General features: G+C 43.1%; 1 protein-coding gene across 2 annotated transcripts in view; it reads left to right on the top strand.

Annotated features, from left to right (window-relative positions):
• The window catches only part of LEKR1 (leucine, glutamate and lysine rich 1), a 315,794-nt gene that overhangs the window by 212,811 nt on the left and 81,342 nt on the right, over positions 1 to 21,641 (top strand). For both annotated transcript variants that reach the window (XM_069727447.1, XM_069727448.1), the window contains exon 7: positions 13,449 to 13,530. In XM_069727447.1, the coding sequence (XP_069583548.1) occupies positions 13,449 to 13,530 (82 nt within the window). The remainder of the gene's footprint in view (positions 1 to 13,448; positions 13,531 to 21,641) is intronic.

Below are 21,641 nucleotides of genomic sequence, written 5' to 3'. Positions count from 1 at the left end.
TGGGTTCAGTAGCATCTGCCACTCAAGTACACATACTTTATTTACAGTAAAGAAGTTCGGGTAAACATTTTCTGGAAGCCATCACTTGATCAGATTCGTCGTATGAGCGTACAGTGGGATCTGTCACAGTCCAGTTCAGGTAGAAGTTGAAGAACTGAATTATTATTATTTTTATTTATTATTATAGCGCCATTTATTCCATGGCGCTTTACATGTGAATATTTGTTTTGTACAACATAAAAATCAGCAGAGCTGCTTCTTTGTCAATATGGAGTGGTCTTAAGTTTCTTATCTGAAAAATCTCCATGGTATTAATCCCTGCTGCTTTTTCTGTTTCCGTTTCCATTTCCCAGCGTCTGATGCTTTCCCTCTTCTGTTCTGTTGCATCCTTACGCTGCTTCTGTTTCTCTATACTCCCCTTTATCTATGTGTATCCAACCTCAATAATTTTCCATTGGGTTCTTTAGGTAATGGTACATAGCGTCTTCAACCCCCCATATAGTATAGTATATAAAAGCTATTAGAATTTGCTGAATAATTGAAAATATGGTGCAATTCGAGCTTAAGATCATATTTATCATTATGTAAACATCGATGATAAATGTACAAAATCAACTTTGATCACATATAGTTTAATCATTAAGCTGAGATCATTTTGTGCCTTTATGCTATGTATTATTTATTACTACCGCCCAGAAACAGAAGGTTTTGTAACAATTATTCTCACATGTGAAGTTAACTTTATGATTTATTTTAATCACCTCTGTATTATAGTTCCATAAAAAGACATTCAGATTGACACACGTGTATCCCATGATGCTAAGCTATGTAATGTAAGCTGCCTTCACTATAGAGCACAATGTAGAAAGTGTGGTCCTATTCTAACTGACTTATGGGACTTATTAAGGGCATATCTACTATATAATTGTCTAAGGGTCACTTCCGTCTGTCTTTCTGTCACGGATATTCATTGGTCGCGGCCTCTGTCTGTCATGGAAATCCAAGTCACTGATTGGTCGCGGCAAAACAGCCACGACCAATCAGCGACGAGCACTATCCGGAAGAAAATGGCAGCTCCTTACTCCCCGCAGTCAGTGTCCTGTGCCCGCATACTCCCCTCCGGTCACCCCTCACACAGGGTTAATGCCGGCGGTAACAGACCGCGTTATGCTGCGGGTAACGTTACCGCTGCTATTAACCCTGTGTGTCCCCAACTTTTTACTATTGATGCTGCCTATGCGGCATCAATAGTAAAAAAATGTAAGGTTAAAAATAATAAAAAAACAAAAAACCTGCTATACTCACCCTCCGTAGTCCGCCGAGCCGCACGCTCCTGCCGCCATCTTCCGTTCCCGGCGATGCATTGCGAAATTACCCAGAAGACTTAGCGGTCTCGCGGGACCGCTAAGTCATCTGGATAATTTCTCAATGCATCCTGGGAACGGAAGATGGCGGCAGCTGTGCACATATCGCCAGAGCTTTGCTGGATCCCAGGGGTGAGTATATAACTATTTTTTATTTTAATTATTTTTTTTAACAGGGATATGGTGCCCACACTGCTGTATACAGCGTGGGCTGTTAGATACCGCGTGGCTGCTATATACTACATAGGCAGTGTTATATACTATGTGGGCTGTGTGATATACTACGTGGGCTGTGCTATATACTACATAGGCAGTGTTATATACTACGTGGCTGCTATATACTGCGTGGGCAGTGTTATATACTACGCGGCTGCTATATACTGCGTGGGCAGTGTTATATACTACGCGGCTGCTATATACTGCGTGGGCTGTTTTATAAACTGCGTGGCTGCTATATACTGCATGGGCAGTGTTATATACTACGTGGCTGCTATATACTGCGTGGGCGGTGTTATAATATACCACGTGGCTGCTATATACTGCGTGGGCAGTGTTATATACTATGTGGCTGCTATATACTGCATGGGATGTGTTATATACTTCGTGGCTGCTATATACTGCGTGGGCTCTGCTATATAGTACGTGGCTGTGTTATATACTGTGTGGCCACTGTTATATATTGCGTGGCCTGTATTAACGCTTCAGGTATTCTACAATATGTATGTATATAGCAGCCACATAGTATATAGCACAGGCCACGTAGTATTTGTCTGCTATATACTACATGGCTCCTATATACTACATGGCCTGTGCTATATACTACGTGGCTGCTATATACATACATAAATACATATTCTAGAATACCCGATGCATTAGAATTGGGCCACCATCTAGTTTGTTATAAGGATTAATTAGGCTGGGTTCACATTGCGTTGGTGCAGTCCGTTCAACGCATGCGTTAAACGACTGCACCAACTCTAGTGCCTTTTAAAGATTGCGTTATGTGATCGCGATAGTGCAGATGCTCCACCTACGCTATTATTGACGGACCTGGAAACGCTGCAGACCGTGACCGAGGGTCCGTCACAGAATGACGGCACATCACTAACGCATGCCGATTATGACATGCGTTAGAAATGGGCTGCATAATGGCAGTCAATGGGTGCGCTAACGCATCTGTTACATAGCATTAGTGCCGCTGTGTAACGGATGCTGTCAGCGCCTTGCCATTGACTCAGTGTGAACCTAAGGATAGTATTTTTTATTATTTCTTGTTGCTCATAAAATGACAAAATATTGTACAGTATTTTCTACAGAGGTTGTCATCATCACTGACACCAGTCCCAGTTGTCCTCGACAATCTTAAGGCCCCATACACAAGAGATTATCCTTGCCTGTATCCACCAATGACAACGGGTTTGGCTGACAGTCTAATGTGTATGGAGGCCTCCCACCTCTTCTTTGACACATAATGTTGGGGATAGATGTATCCAGCAAGCCTGATTTTGGATTGCCGATCTTTTTGTTCTTTAGGAGATAAGCCAGAGATGTCTGGCAGCAAGTCTCAAAAAAGAGAACAAAGCTGAGTGCTTCTGTGTATGGAGTGTATGAGAAGATAGCTGTCGGTCAAATAATCGTCTGACAGCTGTCAAAAGTGTATGGGCAGCCAAACATCCCTGCCTTGCTAATAAAAGGGCCCAGAGGTGTAGCTAGGGATTCAGCTCAGCGAGGTCGAAACATCTGAGTGGGCCCCTAACCAGGTAACCCTGATTACATCTGCGCACCTTAATTCTGAGTATAGGGGATCCTCAGCACTTGACCATGCTGTTACTGAAAATAAATCACTATACACAGACTATCACTGATATTACCATCATATGGTGACAATTTAGTGGTAGATACCAGTCTGGCACGACGTATAAGAGGTCACAGTTCCGTTATATATAGTAATTGACAGCTGACGTTCTTTCTGATGGAATCGTTCACTTTATCCATCTTGCCCAGACTGACATAGTAACATAGTAACATAGTTAGTAAGGCCGAAAAAAGACATTTGTCCATCCAGTTCAGCCTATATTACATCATAATAAATCCCCAGATCTACGTCCTTCTACAGAACCTAATTGTATGATACAATATTGTTCTGCTCCAGGAAGACATCCAGGCCTCTCTTGAACCCCTCGACTGAGTTCGCCATCACCACCTCCTCAGGCAAGCAATTCCAGATTCTCACTGCCCTAACAATAAAGAATCCTCTTCTATGTTGGTGGAAAAACCTTCTCTCCTCCAGACGCAATGAATGCCCCCTTGTGCCCGTCACCTTCCTTGGTATAAACAGATCCTCAGCGAGATATTTGTATTGTCCCCTTATATACTTATACATGGTTATTAGATCGCCCCTCAGTCGTCTTTTTTCTAGACTAAATAATCCTAATTTCGCTAATCTATCTGGGTATTGTAGTTCTCCCATCCCCTTTATTAATTTTGTTGCCCTCCTTTGTACTCTCTCTAGTTCCATTATATCCTTCCTGAGCACCGGTGCCCAAAACTGGACACAGTACTCCATGACAACTTCTCCGGCCAAGACTTGTCTGCAGAGCTTGCAATAAATACACATTTAACTTCTCACATTTCCAGCACCATCCTCATCTGTCCCCAACTTGCACAAGCTCCTCATCCTGCTGTCACCCGAATATGGAGCCGCTGCTGCCGTATGTGTCACTATTACTGCACTTGTTGTTTGAAGCGATAACCGTGCTCCTCTTAGTGCCCCAAATGCCCCTTTCAAAGTAAAATGCATCTGTTTTGCCCTCCTAGATGGTAAAATTGCCCCCTAGAAAATCCTATAGACTGCTGTGTTTGATCATGCTGATTAGGTTATCTTGTCTCTGCAGAATTAGCACACTTTTCAGGGGGAACACATGGAAGCTGAACGTTCGCTATGCAAAGATTTTTCTTGCGTAAGTATGACTAAATTTGTCCATCTGATCCATTGCCGTCGTCTGCAGGAATCGCACTACACTTGGGTGATATCTGAGTGCAGTCCGATGTTTCACTCTCACCCATAGACTTGGATAGGTGAGTGTGATCCGATTCTCGGATGCAATTACAGCATGCTGTAATTGTTTTTGCATGCCGATTCGGCATGAGAAAATAATCGCAGATGTGAGCTGCCCCAAAGAATAACACTTGGCCGAGTCGTATCTGATTTTTTATCGGAATGCACTTGTCCGATTTATCCACTCGTGTGAGCGAGCCCTTAGAACAAAGTCTCTTCAAACTTTCTTACTGGACATTTTTGCGGGGATCTCATTGCCGCCTGAGAGATTTGACAACTCTCCAAGGAGGTCTCCCCTTATACCAGGAGCCTCCTGTTGTTGTGGCAGGGTGGGCAAGTATGACAATAAGCAGGAGCAGACCTATCTGGCTACTGCATCCCCCATCTTCGCTTCAAGGGTAGACTGCCGTGACATGTACTAAAGTTACTGTACTCAAAAACTTGGGTCACCACTTGTGGAATGGACGGGTACAACAGTTATTATTATTATTACTATTTATATAGCACCATTAATTCCATGGCGCTGTACATGAGAAAAGGGGTTACATACAGGGTTATAGATTTCATTAACAGTAAACAAATTTTACAATGACAGACTGGTACGGAGGGGAGAGGACCCTGTCCTTGCGGACTTACATTCTTCGGAATAATGGGGAAGAGACAGGAGGTCGGGGTGCTGCAGCACTGGTGGTGGTGAGGCGGCAGCTCGGGTGGTTGGTGAGGCGGCAGCTCGGGTGGTTGGTGAGGTGTCAGCTCTGGCGGTGGCGACACGGCAGCTCGGGTGGTTGGTGATGTGGCAGCAGCTCGGATGGTTGGTGAGGCGGCAGCTCGGGTGGTTGGTGAGGCGGCAACTCGGGTGGTTGGTGAGACGGCAGCTCGGGTGGTTGGTGAGGTGTCAGCTCTGGGGGTGGCGACACGGCAGCTCGGGTGGTTGGTGACGTGGCAGCAGCTCGGATGGTTGGTGAGGCGGCAGCTCGGGTGGTTGGTTAGGCGGCAACTCGGCTGGTTGGTGAGGTAGCAGCTCGGGTGGTTGGTGAGGCGGCAGCTTGGGTTTTTGGTGAGGCAGCAGAATGGTTATTGCAGGCTGTAGGCTTTCCTGAAGAGATGGGATTTCAGGTTCCGTCTGAAGGATCCGAGGGTGGTGGATAATCGGACGTGTTGAGGCGTGGAATTCCAGAGGATGGGGGATATTCAGGAGAAATCTTGGAGGCGGTTGTGTGAGGAAAGAATAAGTGTGGAGGAGAGTAGGAGGTCTTGGGAGGATCGAAGATTACGTGAGGGAAGATAGTGGGAGATTAGTTCAGAGATACAGGGAGGGGACAGGTTGTGGATGGCTTTGTAGATCAGTGTTAGTAGTTTGATCTGGATTCGTTGGGGAATTGGGAGCCAGTGGAGGGATTTGCAGAGGGGAGAAGTAGGGGAGTAGCGAGGAGAGAGGTGGATTAGCCGAGGAGCAGAGTTGAGGACAGACTGGAGTGGTGCAAGAGAGTTAGCTGGGAGGCCACAGAGGAGGGTGTTGCAGTAATCGAGGCAGGAGATGATGAGGGCATGCATAAGAGTTTTAGTAGATTGTGAGCTGAGGAAGGGACAGATTCTGGCAATATTTTTAAGTTGGAGGCGACAGGAGGTGGCAAGAGTTTGGACGTGTGTTTTGAAGGACAGGGCAGAGTCGAGAATTACTCCAAGGCAGCGGATTTCAGGTGCGGGAGAGAGCGTGATGCCGTTTACCATAATAGATAGATCAGGTAGGGGGATACGCAAGATGGGGGAAAGATGATGAGTTCGGTTTTGTCTATATTGAGTTTTAGGAAGCGAGAGTTGAAGAAGGAGGATATGGCTGACAGACACTCCGGGATTCTGGACAGCAGAGAGGCAGCATCTGAGCCAGAGAGGTAGATCTGAGTGTCGTCCGCATATAGGTGGTACTTGAAGCCATGGGACTTTATGAGTTGTCCTAGGCCATGGATATAGATGGAAAAAAAGTAGGGGCCCTAGGACAGAGCCTTGAGTGACTCCAACAGAGAGAGGGCGGGAAGAGGAGGTAGTGTGGGAGTGGGAAACACTAAATGTGCGGTCGGAAAGGCATGAGGCAATCCAGGACAGGGCAAGGCCTTTGATGCCGAGGGAAGAAAGAATCTGTAGCAGTAGGCAGTGGTCGACTGTGTCGGAAGCAGAGGTCAGGTTGTGAAGGAGGAGGATGGAGAACTGCCTGGCTGTGAGTAAGTCGTTAGTAATTTTGGTCAGAGCAGTTCCAATAATTTTTTTTTTTCCACGGGAAAATAATAAGAACACATTTGCATGTCAAAGTTGCTTCAAGGTTACGCCTGAATTAGAGCCTGAAGACATCTGGTTGGGCCTGCATATGGCGGCAATTAAGTATCTGTCTCTTAATAAAGTGTGTATTTCAGCAGAATCCACCATGAATATAGTGTGGTGATTAGAGACTCTGAAATGGGAGCCTTTCTTCATGTCAGAACCCAGACAGGCGCTGCCCCTATTCTGGGCTATTCTGTCCTTACATGGGGCCATTCTGCCCTTACATGAGGCCATTCTGTCCTTACATGGGGCCATTCTTTCCTTACATGGGGCCATTCTGCCCTTACAAAACATGACAGACATTGTGTTGCCCCATTTCAGGAAAGCCTTTGAATGACTGATCTGCTTGTACAATGTACAGAAAAACAGATGACTTTCAAATAATATCTTTTCAACAGATGCTTTCATGTAAAGAAAGGCCGTCATCTCATTTAGGCTTTCCACACTTTAATCATTTGTCCATAATCTTTCTTATGAGAAAAATCCCCTTGAATGAGAATTTCATTATCAGAATATTTGCACATGTTCCTTATCACATCAGGAGCAGGTTTTTTTTCTTTTTCATTATTTTCTAAAGGTATTTTGTGTGTATTCTAGGGCACGTGAGTGATGTGAATGTAATGTTCATTGGTGTTTCAAGAACAATGGCTTTTTTATGTATTTCCCACTAAAGAACACTAATGACTTCATTTTCCACCCAAATTCCTTCTTGACTTCACAATAGGTCTAAGGATATATGGTCCCTATGACTAACACTATGCAGCATTCACATATCGGTAATAATTTATTAAAAACAATAGCTCCAAGCGGTATATCACTAATGCTTGGCAGACAACACAGACCCTTTTAACTGGAATGTATTGTGATGTGCCCAGAAGCAGCAGCCGCGTATATCAAATATATATCTGTAAGGAAGAAAGAAATTGGTAGATTTCTGAGCGTGTGGATAAAATGAAATATGCTTATAGGGGGGACATAAGGTAAATCTTTGAAGATATGTGCTTTAATCCTTACATTCTTTATTGGTGCAGTCATCTTAGTATATTGAAAACATCAAATCAGAATAATGTAGTCAATTCTATGGTCTGATAATGATGTGTGGAGTGAAAGGACAAGTATAAACCCTGATCAATCCATAATGCTTCAAGGAATAAAGAAGACATCTGCAAGGAATACCGGGCTACTGTAAGATTTCTGTACCAGCCTAATAGATACATGACCACCCGACACCCACAGATTGTCTGTTTGTACCTGCATATTAAAAGTGAATGCCATTCATGGAAACTGATAAGTAACAGATTATCAATTATTCCGGAATATTGAATAGTAGTAGAAAAATATATCATATTGATATCTACAGCAAGGACACTTGTGACATGACCCTGACTTAAAGAGGTATTCCCATCTCCAAGATACCACCCCTGTAACGGGGTCTACCAAGCTGGGGTACCTCTTTCAGTACCACCCTGTGTTTCAGGAGGTCCACTCTGCTTTGGCTGGAGTCTGAATGAAGGGCGCTGGCTGGAATTGCTTGGTTACATGGGCGCATATAAAAGATCACTGCTTCTCAACGTATTTCCAGTCTGACAACACTTTACTCACAGGACAAAGAATATATCACACAGATACAGAGGGCAGGCCAATAGAAAAGCGGCAGGCCAGACATACATTACAATAGCCGCAGGTGGCCGGAGCCTGACGATATTTACTGTGGGAATTACAAAGGTGGGGGGCAGACAAAAGGGGAATATCGTGTCCCCTCTGCCCAGGGGCGCAGCCTGTGGGCTGATGCATTAGGGACATGCATCTCACGTGGAACCTATTATACATACATATAACTGCACAACATATTCTGGGTGCTGAGTGGTTCCGTAACACGTAACACGGCTCCCCTTTTCAGCGACGCGATCGGCATACACAGTCTGATCCTTAACGGATTGGTTTGGGGATGACCGAAGTTTATGGGGTTGGTACAAGTTCCGTTTGTCGATTTAGTCCATCGGCGTTACCGTTTTGTTTGCCGAGTCTGTAGTGGATGGTGAAGTCCAGAGGTTGGAGGGCTAAACTCCACCGCAGCAATCTGGCGTTGTCTCCGGAGACCCGATCAAGCCAGACTAGGGGATTATGGTCCATTAGGAGGGAAAACTGCCGTCCATACAAATATTGTTGCAACTTTTTGAGTGCCCATACTACCGTCAGGCACTCCTTCTCGATGGCCGCATAGCTTACTTCACGGGGCAGTTGTTTCCGACTCAGGTAAGCTACCGGGTGTTCTTGGCCGTCCGGCCCGACTTGGCTCAGTACTGCCCCCAATCCAAACATAGAAGCGTCTGTGTGAACAAGGAAACGTTTAGTTGGATCTGGTGCAGCCAATACAGGGGTATTGGTGAGGGCGTCCTTTAGTTGGCGGAAGGCTTCCTCACACTCTGGGGTCCGTTACCTGGCGTGGTTGGTTCTTACGGGTCAGATCAGTGAGGGGCTTGGCTGCGCTGCTGTAATTGGGAACTAATTTCCTGTAATACAAAAGGGGAATATCGTGTCCCCTCTGCCCAGGGGCGCAGCCTGTGGGCTGATGCATTAGGGACATGCATCTCACATGGAGCCTATTATACATACATATAACTGCACAACATATTCTGGGTGCTCATTGGTTCCGTAACACGTAACAACCCCAATATGTAGTAGGTGTAATAATAATATTAGCAAATACCCCCAATTACAAATGTAGTATAGTTTTTAACATTCGTTATGTCTCTTTCCTCATGTACAGGCATTGCAGGACCTTAGGTATCCATGGTTACGACCACTAGTAGTTAGCTAACTAACTGTTACTATATCAGTGGTCGTACCCATGGATACCTAAGTTCCTGCAATGCCCTGCCCATGAGGAAAGACATAGCGATTCAGAAGAACTATACTGCATTTTTAATTCAAGATATTTGCAAATATTATTATTATTACACCTACTACATATTGGGATAGGATATTTGCGATGGGAACACCCCTTTAAAGGTCGATAACTTTAAAGGAAAGGGTCCATTCCCGTATGGCACTATCCGTTATTCAAACTGTAGAGCAAATGAAGTGAGTGAAATGGACACACATGCTCAGTGACTCTCCCCACAGCCAGTGGTCTGCGCAGGATATGAACCCTGCACATGCTCCCTCAGTCTTTTACTGTTTCGTTATTTCATGTTTTTATTAGTTACCAAGAAGTTGAATATAATTGATGTCATACAGTATACAGATACTTCTCACAAAATTAGAATATCATCAAAGTTAATTTATTTCAGTTCTTCAATACAAAAAGTGAAACTCATATAATTTATAGTCATTACAAACAGGGTGATCTATTTCAAGTGTTTATTTCTGTTAATGTTGATCATTATGGCTTACAGCTAATCAAAACCCAAAAGTCATTATCTCAGAAAATTATAATACTTAATAACACTAGCTTGAAAAATGGTTTTAAAATCTGAAATGTTGGCCTACTGAAATGTATGTTCAGTAAATGCACTCAATACTTGTTTGGGGCTCCTTTTGCATCAATTACAAAATCAATATGGTGTGGCATGGATGCGATCAGCCTGTGCACTGCTGAGGTGTTATGGAAGCCCAGGTTGCTTTCATAGCAGCCTTCAGCTCATCTGCATTGTTGGGTCTGGTGTCTGTCATCTTCCTCTTGACAATACCCCATAGATTCTCAATGGGGTTATGGTCAGGCGAGTTTGCTGGCCAATCAAGCACAGTGATACTGTGGTTTTTAAACCAGGTGTTAGTACTTTTGGCAGTGTGGACATGTTCCATGTCCTGCTGGAGAATGAAATTCCCATCTCCAAAAAGCTTGTCAGCAGAGGGAAGCATGAAGTGCTATAAATATTCCTGGTAAATGGCTGCGCTGACTTTGGTCTTGATAAAACACAGTGGACCTACACCAGCAGATGTTATGGCTCCCCAAACCATCACTGATTGTGGAAACTTCACATTAGACCTCAAGCAGCTTGGATTGTGACCTCTCCACTCTTCACCAGACTCTGGGTCCTTGATTTCCAAATGAAATGCAAAATTTCCTTTAATCTGAAAACAACACCTTGGATCACTGAGCAACAGTCCAGTTCTTTTTCTCCTTGACTCAGGTAAGACGCTTGTAGCCCATGTCCTGGATATGTCTGTGTTTGCTGGCTCTTGAAGCAATGTCTCCAGCAGCAGTCCACTCTTTGTTAATCGCCCCCACATTTTTGAAAGACCTTTTCTTAATAATCCTTTCAAGGCTGGGTTATCTCGGTTGCTTGTGCACCTTTTTCTACCACACTTTTTCCTTCCACTCAACTTTCCATTAATATGCTTGGATACAGCACTCTGTGAACAGCCAGCTTCTTTAATAATTAACTTTTGTGACTTACCCTCCTTGTGGAGTGTGTCAGTGACTACCTTCTGGACGTCTGTCAACTCAGCAGTCTTCCCCATGATTGTGGAGCCTATGAAACAGACTAAGGGACCTTTTTAAACACTTATGAAGCCTTTGCAGGCTTTTTTGTTAATTATTCTAATTTACTGAGATAATGACTTTTGGGTTTTCATTGGCTGTAAGCCATAATCATCAATATTAACAGAAATAAGCACTGGAAATAGATCACTCTGTTTGTAATGACTCTATGTAATATATGAGTGTCACTTTTTGTATTGAAAAACTGAATTAAATTTCATGATATTCTAATTTTGTGTGAAGCACCTGTATGTCACTAAATTATGCAGGTAGAGATGTTCCTCTACCAGTTGTTGGACATCTTGATTCTTTCATCCTCTCTGATACGGTTCCCCTGCTGCTGTATGCCGTGATGCCGTAGTTTCCTCATATGACTCTTGCTGTTATATTATGGCAGCTAGTGATAGATTGGTGATATAGAGCTACAGGCTATACCCCGTGAAGGGTAAGCCTGGGCTGGAAAAACAGACCTGCTGTTTAGACCCCATCAGTCCACATACAATATGGCCCCCCTGACTTATATTGCAGAATAGCAGCAAATAAAGGTTCAGCAATTTCATTCAACCTGAGCATGAAGTGGGGACAGGCTTTCTTGTGATTCAGAGCAGAGTGAATCCTGTGACATGGTAACTTTAGAAAGGATCTGTCAGTTCCCTTGGAATGTCCGTTATAGCAAATTATTGCATTTCCCATAAAATATCCTTTTTGTATCATTTCTTCTCAAGGCTTTGTATTGTAATTTTCCTCTTTGAAATATGTGAACAAGTGTGTTTTACCACGTCCACCCCTGTGAAAAGCCTGTTTACCTACAACATGTCACTTTCTGGTCATCACTGACATTATGTGTAAGGACAAACAAATGTTACACCCATTTGTCAATTAGGCATGGGCTATATGGAGATGGTTTGTGGGACTATTCATTGATTATAACTATTGTGTGACTGCTGCAGTCCACAAGATTGTATGCAACACAATATTTTGATGTGTACAGCAGCTGTAGCTCCATAGTTAAAGAGGTTGTCTACTACCTTGATAATGATGAGATATATCCTCAGGGTAGTTCATCATTATCCGATCCAGGGGCATTTTATACCAGGCACCCCCACCTGTCAACTGCTACCAGTACCAGCGATGGTTGGATGTAAACAGTGTAAGGGGCCGAAACAGCACAGCTCAATGTGCTGTTTAATGGCTGCTCCTGGGTTCTACAAGTCAGCTTCTATGTACTTGAATGCATATGAAAAGTTGGTGTCAGAATCCGAGTGGGCAGAAATTTAGAAGTCTAAATTTTGGTCTACTGACTCCACAGCCGTGCCCATTACAGTGCCTCCAGGCCTAAATGGTAAAGAGACTCCACATGGTTTTACTTATTACAGCAATATTGCCTTGATTACAGTTTTTTGTACAAATTATATTTGCGAGTCTGTTTGTTATTTTTATGGTTAAACCATTTTGAAATAACATCTGGTGGCTCAGATGGCCTTGAGAGCTTCCAACAGCTCTTCCTTTCTCTGTATATGTGCGTGTATCCATGACAAATATATATATAGTGGTTGTAAAAGGGCAGGGCATTGAATGGTAATGTGCTGTGTTCCCTTTAATGATGCACGCTTTGATATGCTGTAAGCAGACGGGACAGGTGCACTATATCAGAGATGTTACTGGCACAACTCCTGTTTTTCTCCTTAGTGCCCATCACGTGCCAGGCACGTTGCTCAGGTAAACACAGGCAAACAAGCAAGCAAGTATCATGATGGCAATAATCAAAGAGAATAATAAATTAAATTATGATTATTGTTAATGTAATCACTAGCCGGAATCTAAGGTGTGATATCAAAGCAATATGTATGTGTACAATAAAGAAAAATTGGTCTATTGTGAAAACAAAACTTTCTGTGAAAATACTAAATTTAGCCCAGGACATCATTATTCTGCCTGCCGTATGTTATTAGCATAGAACGAGGCAACACATTGTTCCAGTAGATATGGGGCTCGCCTCTTGACATGCCAGACAGAATATCTTGGCTCCCGGCAGGTGCTGCTTACGTTGGCGTAAACCCTTGGCTATCACTGCTAACACTTCCTGCCTACTGTTCAGACATCAGAACAAACAGTCAGTTTTTTGTTCTCTTTTTTTTTTCTCTCGAAGTTAAAAGCAGTTTGTAATCTGATTGTTTAATTATAGAACACAACCCATTAATTATAACGGTTTTCTTTTCTCTAGATTTACAGCAACAGTTGGAAACAGTAAGAACGGATTTCCATAATGTAACTAAAGAAATGCAACAGCACAAGGATATTTCCATGTAAGCAGCTTGGCTTTCTGTTCCTAAACAAACACCTCATATGACAATTTAGCACAACAGCTCCTCTAGTTGTGACAAGAGCGGGACGACCCCCTTAATGACATGGTGCAGCTGACTCACAGATATCCGTTGCTTGTGAAAGGAAGAGCAGATGACATTGACAAAGGTCTGCAACGGTTACTTAGGGAATGTTTCAGATACACTTTGTCACTTAACCCTTTTCACACAGTCGGGAGTAGGACTGCTTAGAGCCTTCTCCTATTACAGGAAGCCACAATACTGACATATCAATCACATGTCTTAAAGGGGCGACTAACCCTACATTAGGAAGCTCAACTTGTGCAAGAGCTGCAAATACCATTCATAAATAAGCACGTAGATGTTCCTGGAAGTTGTTAGAAGTGATGATGTCAAAGTATTTTTCATAAAGCAGTTGTTTCTTTGGACTTTCTGTTAGTAATGCCTTAGAACAGAGGTGGGGACCTCAGGCCTGGGGGCTGTAAACGGCCCGCAATTACATTTTCTTTGGCTGCCGGGCAAACCGCAGTGCTTAGGCCCCCAGCTGCCTGTTGACGGCCTGTGGCCCTATAATTTGTTTTTTCACTGCGGGCATGAGCACATAGTGGAGTTAGATTGCAATGCTCTCCTAACCACAGAAGATTGCAGCCTCAGCTTCAGCATCTCCTCCTGTGATGCATGAACTGCAGCCCCATGTCTCCTCCTGTGATGTATATACCGCAGCCCCATATCTCCTCCTGTGATGTATATACCGCAGCCCCATGTCTCCTCCTGTGATGTATATACCGCAGCCCCATGCCTCCTCCTGTGATGTATATACTGCAGCCCTATGTCCCCTCCTGTGATGTATATACTGCAGCCCCATGTCTCCTCCTGTGATGTATATACTGCAGCCCCATGTCTCCTCCTGTGATGTATATAGCGCTACCCCACGTCTCCTCCTGTGATGTACAGTATATACCTCAGCCCCATGCCTCCTCCTGTGATGTATATAGCGCTACCCCACGTCTCCTCCTGTGATGTATATACTGCAGCCCCATGTCTCCTCCTGTGATGTATATACTGCAGCCCCATGTCTCCTCCTGTGATGTGTATACCGCAGCCCCATGTCTCCTCCTGTGATGTATTTACTGCAGCCCCATGTCTCCTCCTGTGATGTACAGTATATACCTCAGCCCCATGCCTCCTCCTGTGATGTATATAGCGCAACCCCACGTCTCCTCCTGTGATGTATGTACTGCAGCCCCATGTCTCCTCCTGTGATGTATATACTGCAGCCCCATGTCTCCTCCTGTGATGTATATACCGCAGCCCCATGTCTCCTCCTGTGATGTATATACTGCAGCCCCATGTCTCCTCCTGTGATGTACAGTATATACCACAGCCCCATGTCTGCTCCTGTGATGTACTGTATATACCGCAGCCCCATGTCTCCTCCTGTGATGTATATACTGCAGCCCCATGTCTCCTCCTGTGATGTATATACTGCAGCCCCATGTCTCCTTCTGTGATGTATATACCGCAGCCCCATGTCTCCTCCTGTGATGTATATACTGCAGCCCCATGTCTCCTCCTGTGATGTACAGTATATACCACAGCCCCATGTCTGCTCCTGTGATGTACTGTATATACCGCAGCCCCATGTCTCCTCCTGTGATGTATATAGCGCAACCCCATTTGTCCTTCTGTGATGTATATACTGCACCCCCATGCCTCCTCCTGTGATGTATATACCGCAACCCTATGTCTACTCCTGTGGTGTATATACCGCACCCCCATGTCTACTCCTGTGATGTATATACCACAGCTCCCTGTCTCCTGCTGTGATGTATATAGCGCAACCCCATTTGTGCTCCTGTGATGTATATAGCACAACCTAATTTCTCCTCCTGTGATGTATATACCGCACCCCCATGTCTACTCCTGTGTTGTATATGCCGCAGCTCCATGTTTCTTCCTGTAATGTATATGCCGCAGTCCTATGTCTCTTCCTGTGATGCATATGCCACAGCACCATGTTTCTTTCTGTGATGTATGTGCCCTAGCCCCATGTCTCCTCCTCTGATGTATATACTTCAGCCCCAGTGTACCCTATGTGATGTATATACTCCAGCCACAATGTTGCATATGCGATATATATACAACAGTCTTGGTGTCTCCTACGTTATGTATATACAATAGTCTGGATGTTTTCTGTGTGATGTATATACAGCAGTCTTGGTGTCTCCTACGTGATGTATATACAGCAGTCTCGGGGTCTCCTATGCAGCAGTCTTGGTGTCTCCTATGTGATGTATATACAGCAGTCTCGGGGTTTCCTATGTGATATATACCGTATTTTTCTGATTAAGAGACACACTTTTTTCACCCATACTTGGGGGAAAATGGGGGTGCGTCTTACAATGCGGATATACCTTACCGACTCAGGTGGACCAGGGTCCCAGGGTCACGGCTGGAGGAAGAAAGAGTGGAGCATTGCTGCAGGCCGCAGGGGGTGTCCGGATGTGAGGCGCTCCGCTGCGTGTGGTGTCCGGTGCATCGGGGGGCTCTGCCGACATTTTGTGAAAGTCCAGAGCCCCCGCAGTTCCATGGTTTCCTATGTAGTGAACTCAGGGAAAATGGTTGCCAGGGGCTGCGCATGCACAGATGGAGATCTCAGCATTAAGATCTAAAAACACACCCTCGTGGCTATGTCAACTTCAAATAAAAAAGTTCAGATTTTTATAAAAAAGTGAAGAAAAAAACAAAAGCACAAGACAAACGGGAAAAGGATTAAAATGCCCAGCAGATCATCTATGCTTTTAGTTCGTTTTTATTTACAGGGCACATGGGCTACATCTTATTATGCATTTTTTTAGTAATTTCTCATGTGCACTTCATCTTCAAATGAAAGTCCATGCTGGAAGCAGGAATTGCTCTGGATCACATATTAGTGTGACCATCGACTTTTTGCAATGTGCTGAGCTTTCCAAAGATGCTTGCAAAGTGTTTTCTTTGTGTGTTTCTCAGTAGGCTTGTCTTTCAAGTCCACAAGTAGAAGATTGAATGCATGACAACCTGCAAATATTTTGAAAGCATAGCAACGCCTCATTTGGATTGCTGATAAAATTACATTCTCTCATGAACATTCTTTAATCACTGGATTCTGATAAATTTTTAATGCAAGGCATTAAGTTAACTTTTTTGGATGCTATCGAGACGATACACATTAATACATCAGATTTTATTCCCCTATTTCCATCAGCGTTACTGAAGGATTGCATACTAATTAAGAGTATACAGGTCCTTCTCAAAAAATTAGCATATAGTGTTAAATTTCATTATTTACCATAATGTAATGATTACAATTAAACTTTCATATATTATAGATTCATTATCCACCAACTGAAATTTGTCAGGTCTTTTATTGTTTTAATACTGATGATTTTGGCATACAACTCCTGATAACCCAAAAAACCTGTCTCAATAAATTAGCATATTTCACCCATCCAATCAAATAAAAGTGTTTTTTAATAACAAACAAAAAAACCATCAAATAATAATGTTCAGTTATGCACTCAATACTTGGTCGGGAATCCTTTGGCAGAAATGACTGCTTCAATGCGGCGTGGCATGGAGGTAATCAGCCTGTGACACTGCTGAGATGTTATGGAGGCCCAGGATGCTTCAATAGCGGCCTTAAGCTCATCCAGAGTGTTGGGTCTTGCGTCTCTCAACTTTCTCTTCACAATATCCCACAGATTCTCTATGGGGTTCAGGTCAGGAGAGTTGGCAGGCCAATTGAGCACAGTAATACCATGGTCAGTAAACCATTTACCAGTGGTTTTGGCACTGTGAGCAGGTGCCAGGTCGTGCTGAAAAATGAAATCTTCATCTCCATAAAGCATTTCAGCCGATGGAAGCATGAAGTGCTCCAAAATGTCCTGATAGCTAGCTGCATTGACCCTGCCCTTGATGAAACACAGTGGACCAACACCAGCAGCTGACATGGCACCCCACACCATCACTGACTGTGGGTACTTGACACTGGACTTCAGGCATTTTGGCATTTCCTTCTCCCCAGTCTTCCTCCAGACTCTGGCACCTTGATTTCCGAATGACATGCAAAATTTGCTTTCATCAGAAAAAAGTACTTGGGACCACTTAGCAACAGTCCAGTGCTGCTTCTCTGTAGCTCAAAAGTGGCTTTACCTGGGGAATGCGGCACCTGTAGCTCATTTCCTGCACACGCCTGTGCACGGTGGCTCTGGATGTTTCCACACCAGACTCAGTCCACTGCTTCCTCAGGTTCCCCAAGGTCTGGAATTGGTCCTTCTCCACAATCTTCCTCAGGGTCCGGTCTCCTCTTCTCGTTGTACAGCGTTTTCTGCCACATTGTTTCCTTCCAACAGACTTACCATTGAGGTGCCTTGATACAGCACTCTGGGAACAGCCTATTTGTTGAGAAATTTCTTTCTGGGTCTTACCCTCTTGCTTGAGGGTGTCAATGATGGCCTTCTTGACATCTGTCAGGTCGCTAGTCTTACCCATGATGGGGGTTTTGAGTAATGAACCAGGCAGGGAGTTTATAAAAGCCTCAGGTATCTTTTGCATGTGTTTAGAGTTAATTAGTTGATTCAGAAGATTAGGGTAATAGGTCGTTTAGAGAACCTTTTCTTGATATGCTAATTTATTGAGACAGGTTTTTTGGGTTATGAGGAGTTGTATGCCAAAATCATCAGTATTAAAACAATAAAAGACCTGACAAATTTCAGTTGGTGGATAATGAATCTATAATATATGAAAGTTTAATTGTAATCATTACATTATGGTAAATAATGAAATTTAACACTATATGCTAATTTTTTGAGAAGGACCTGTATGTGTCCAGATACTAAATCATTGCTGACAGGACTTGCATTCATCTTGGCAATTATTCTAAACATCAGGCAAAGTTTTTTATGTCTGTTTTTTTTTAATACAAGTACATGGTAGATAAACTATGTAAAAATATGATCAGCTTATGAACTTGAAACACAAGTACTTGATCAAAGGTGAGAATAACGGTCTTTGTTACTAACAGGAACATCCACTTCACAATTGTGGGGCAAAAACTAATTGCACATCAAAATTTAGTACATCCATCTATTTCTGCTAAGAAATATTTATACAAATAAGCATGAGGTTCTTATTACACATTGTGATTAAATTGTGTAAGCCCACTTGCTACTTCTATGTGACCTCTTTTCGGCCTCATTCAGATGTCCATTTTATTCCTTGAAAAGAAAATCGAACGTATTATTCTGATCAGACACTGATCTTAGTTTGATCAGAGTGTGGTAGGAGTGTCATCTGATTTTTTTTTGTATGTGGAGAAATTAAAACAAAAATTGTCCACATTCTCCATTCTGAGAGTCCGTGAAAATAGGACCGCACTGGGATGTCATCCGTGGGCAGTCTGATTTTTTTCGTGGCCCCGCTGACTTGCATTGCTGATGTTGATCGGACCCTCGAATTAAAACTGAACATGTCTCCAATATTTTCAGCAGATCACTCATTCCAAAGAAAAAAATCGAACATGTGAGTGTTAATAGACTATCACAGGTACGAGGGTTCTCTGTGGAAACCACGGATCACACTCACGCAAAAATTGGCTGTTTGAATGAGGCCTTAAGTTGATTTCTTTTATGTGTAGCACCAACACCAACTGAACAGATCACAAAGCTTGTGGTGCCAGGACACGGCTTGTGAACAAATTGTATCTACTATACAATCTCCTGCTAACCAAAAAACATCTGGACCAAATGAGTGCCATGTTTGTACCAAAACAAAATTTTTCCGGTAAAGGACAGAACTCTTACCATAGTACAGCTCATACCAAGTGTTGATTTGTTTGAGGGCCGACATTGCAAATTGTATGGAGACAAACAGTAGTTTAGACAGTCGCTCAGTACCCATGCAGTTTGCATATTGTTGGCAGCTCATCCCCGATTTACACAAGCTGATGTGCTACCAACAGATATTCTTTTAGGCCGGGGTCACACGAGTTCAATGCGAGAAACTCGGGCGAATCTCTCGCATCAAGTCCTCGCACTAGAGACCAGAGTTTGCGGCTTCATGTATTTCTTTGCAGCCGCATGCTGCGGTCCTAAGTGCCGGCGGCAGTGCCAGGACTTGATGCAAGAGACTCACACTAGTTTCTCGCACTGAACTCGCAAGTATGTTCCTGGCCTTAGACTGCATAAAGTATCAGCCGACAAAATGTTTTGCTCATTCTTTGGCTGGCGGTAGCCATTTTACATGGTTCAAGGCTTAGATTGAGTAGTTTTTTTACTTAAAAAAATAGAAAAATTTCCTTGTAAAAGCCTTTGGTTTACTCATGTCAGATCAGATTTTACAGTACAGTCAAGGGGTCTAAATATTACCTTTGATGAAAAAATGAAGATTGGAATCTGCTTTCTACTGGAGATGTTATTTTTTACCATTTTTTATGTTACATTATTTGTTATACAGTAGTATACTTACAATATAATACTGGTTTCAGAAGACCATACAGGAAGTTGCAAAAGTAAATTCCAAGGAATACTATATAAAATAGACTTTTTACTGGAGTTGTAACTATTGAGGAATTAAATACTAACCATTTACTATGCTCCATGACAACTTAGTGTCTAGTAAAAGCAGCCTAGAGTATCATAATTGGTTATCCCTCCATTATGGTGTTTTGAGATTCCAGGTAAATTCCAGGTAAATTTACCATTCTTCATTAGACATATTTATCTCAATTAACAGACATTCGTTTTACAGATGGAATTTTATTGGATACTTAATAATTAAGATGTGAACACAAGCCAGACATACTGAAGAAACACTATGCATATGGTCTCCAGGAGTCAAACTTAACTTGACGAAGAAAAACTGGGCAGTGCAGGGAGAGCAGAGATAATTTTGTGACTGTATTGGTTTGCAAAATCGCAGGAGAAAAAAAACACATAAAGCAAAAAAGCACTCCCAGTAATACATGCCAACCCTGTGATTTCTGAAGGTTATCTAGGGATACTTTATAAAAAGCATAGTACAAAGTCTACGGTTACAGGAATAAAAGTTAAGTTGCATTTTAAGTAAAAGTAACCACAAGCCTAGGTTGTCTGCATTCCTTATTATAATGAGTCATTGGGACATGTGCAGTGATCCCCTCTACAAGCCCAACTAGGATAATAGAGAGTAGATGGAGGGCCTCCTGTGGTTGTGAGAGTGTGGTGATGTTCTCCAGCTCCAGAAAGTGGCCCCATGTTAATGTTTACAATGTGGTCCCCGCCTTATGTCTTTGCCCTTGATAATCATACATTTATTTAACATAGAAGTTATTTGCTTTATAAAAAACATGTCTTATTAGGGAATTCTAGTAGTGTATCTGATTGTAATAGAACAGGTTACAAAGAGTGTCCTAAAAACCTGTCTTGTCCATTGCATAGACAATCCACTAAATAACTGAGCACTGTTTACTCTGTTAGGGAGTATTGCCATCTTAGGAAATGACAGTCACAGAGTTGCAGATTAAATTGGTTGTCCACTACTAGGAAAACCACTTCTCGATCTGAATGTTTGCCTCTGTGAAAATAAAAATACTTATACTCCCCTCCCATGCCATGCCGGCGCCGTTCAACCGGTGTCGGCACTTGAGTTCTGGGGCCTCCCATGCAGTTGTTATGACACGTGAGTCTTGTTCCCAATCAACGCTTGCGTCACTGTCCCCACCTTCGGACGTATGAATAATCAAACGGAAGTGAGCTCTCAGCCACAGTTCTCACTTCCTCTTGATTATGTACCGTATATGTCCAAAAGCGGGGACAGTGACGGCAGCGCTTACTGGGTGCATGACGCACGTGTCATAACAACCCCGGGAACGCTAGTGTCTATGTGTTTGAGCTCATTGTCTTGCTGAAATATCCACCCTCATTTCATCTTCATCATCTAATTTTTATCAAGTATGTCACTTCAAACAATTGTATCTGCTGATTCCGGGTCTTTCTCTAGCTCTCCACAGGCTGTCCTTGGCTCTTCCACAACTCTTCTGATCATTTTTTTCACTCCTCTTTGAAATCTTGGTGGGA

This window comes from Ranitomeya imitator, chromosome 5 (genome assembly GCF_032444005.1).
Source record: "Ranitomeya imitator isolate aRanImi1 chromosome 5, aRanImi1.pri, whole genome shotgun sequence".
NCBI lineage: Eukaryota > Metazoa > Chordata > Amphibia > Anura > Dendrobatidae > Ranitomeya > Ranitomeya imitator.
The sequence above is the reverse complement of the archived record's forward strand: the minus strand, read 5'-3'. Positions and strand labels throughout refer to the sequence as shown.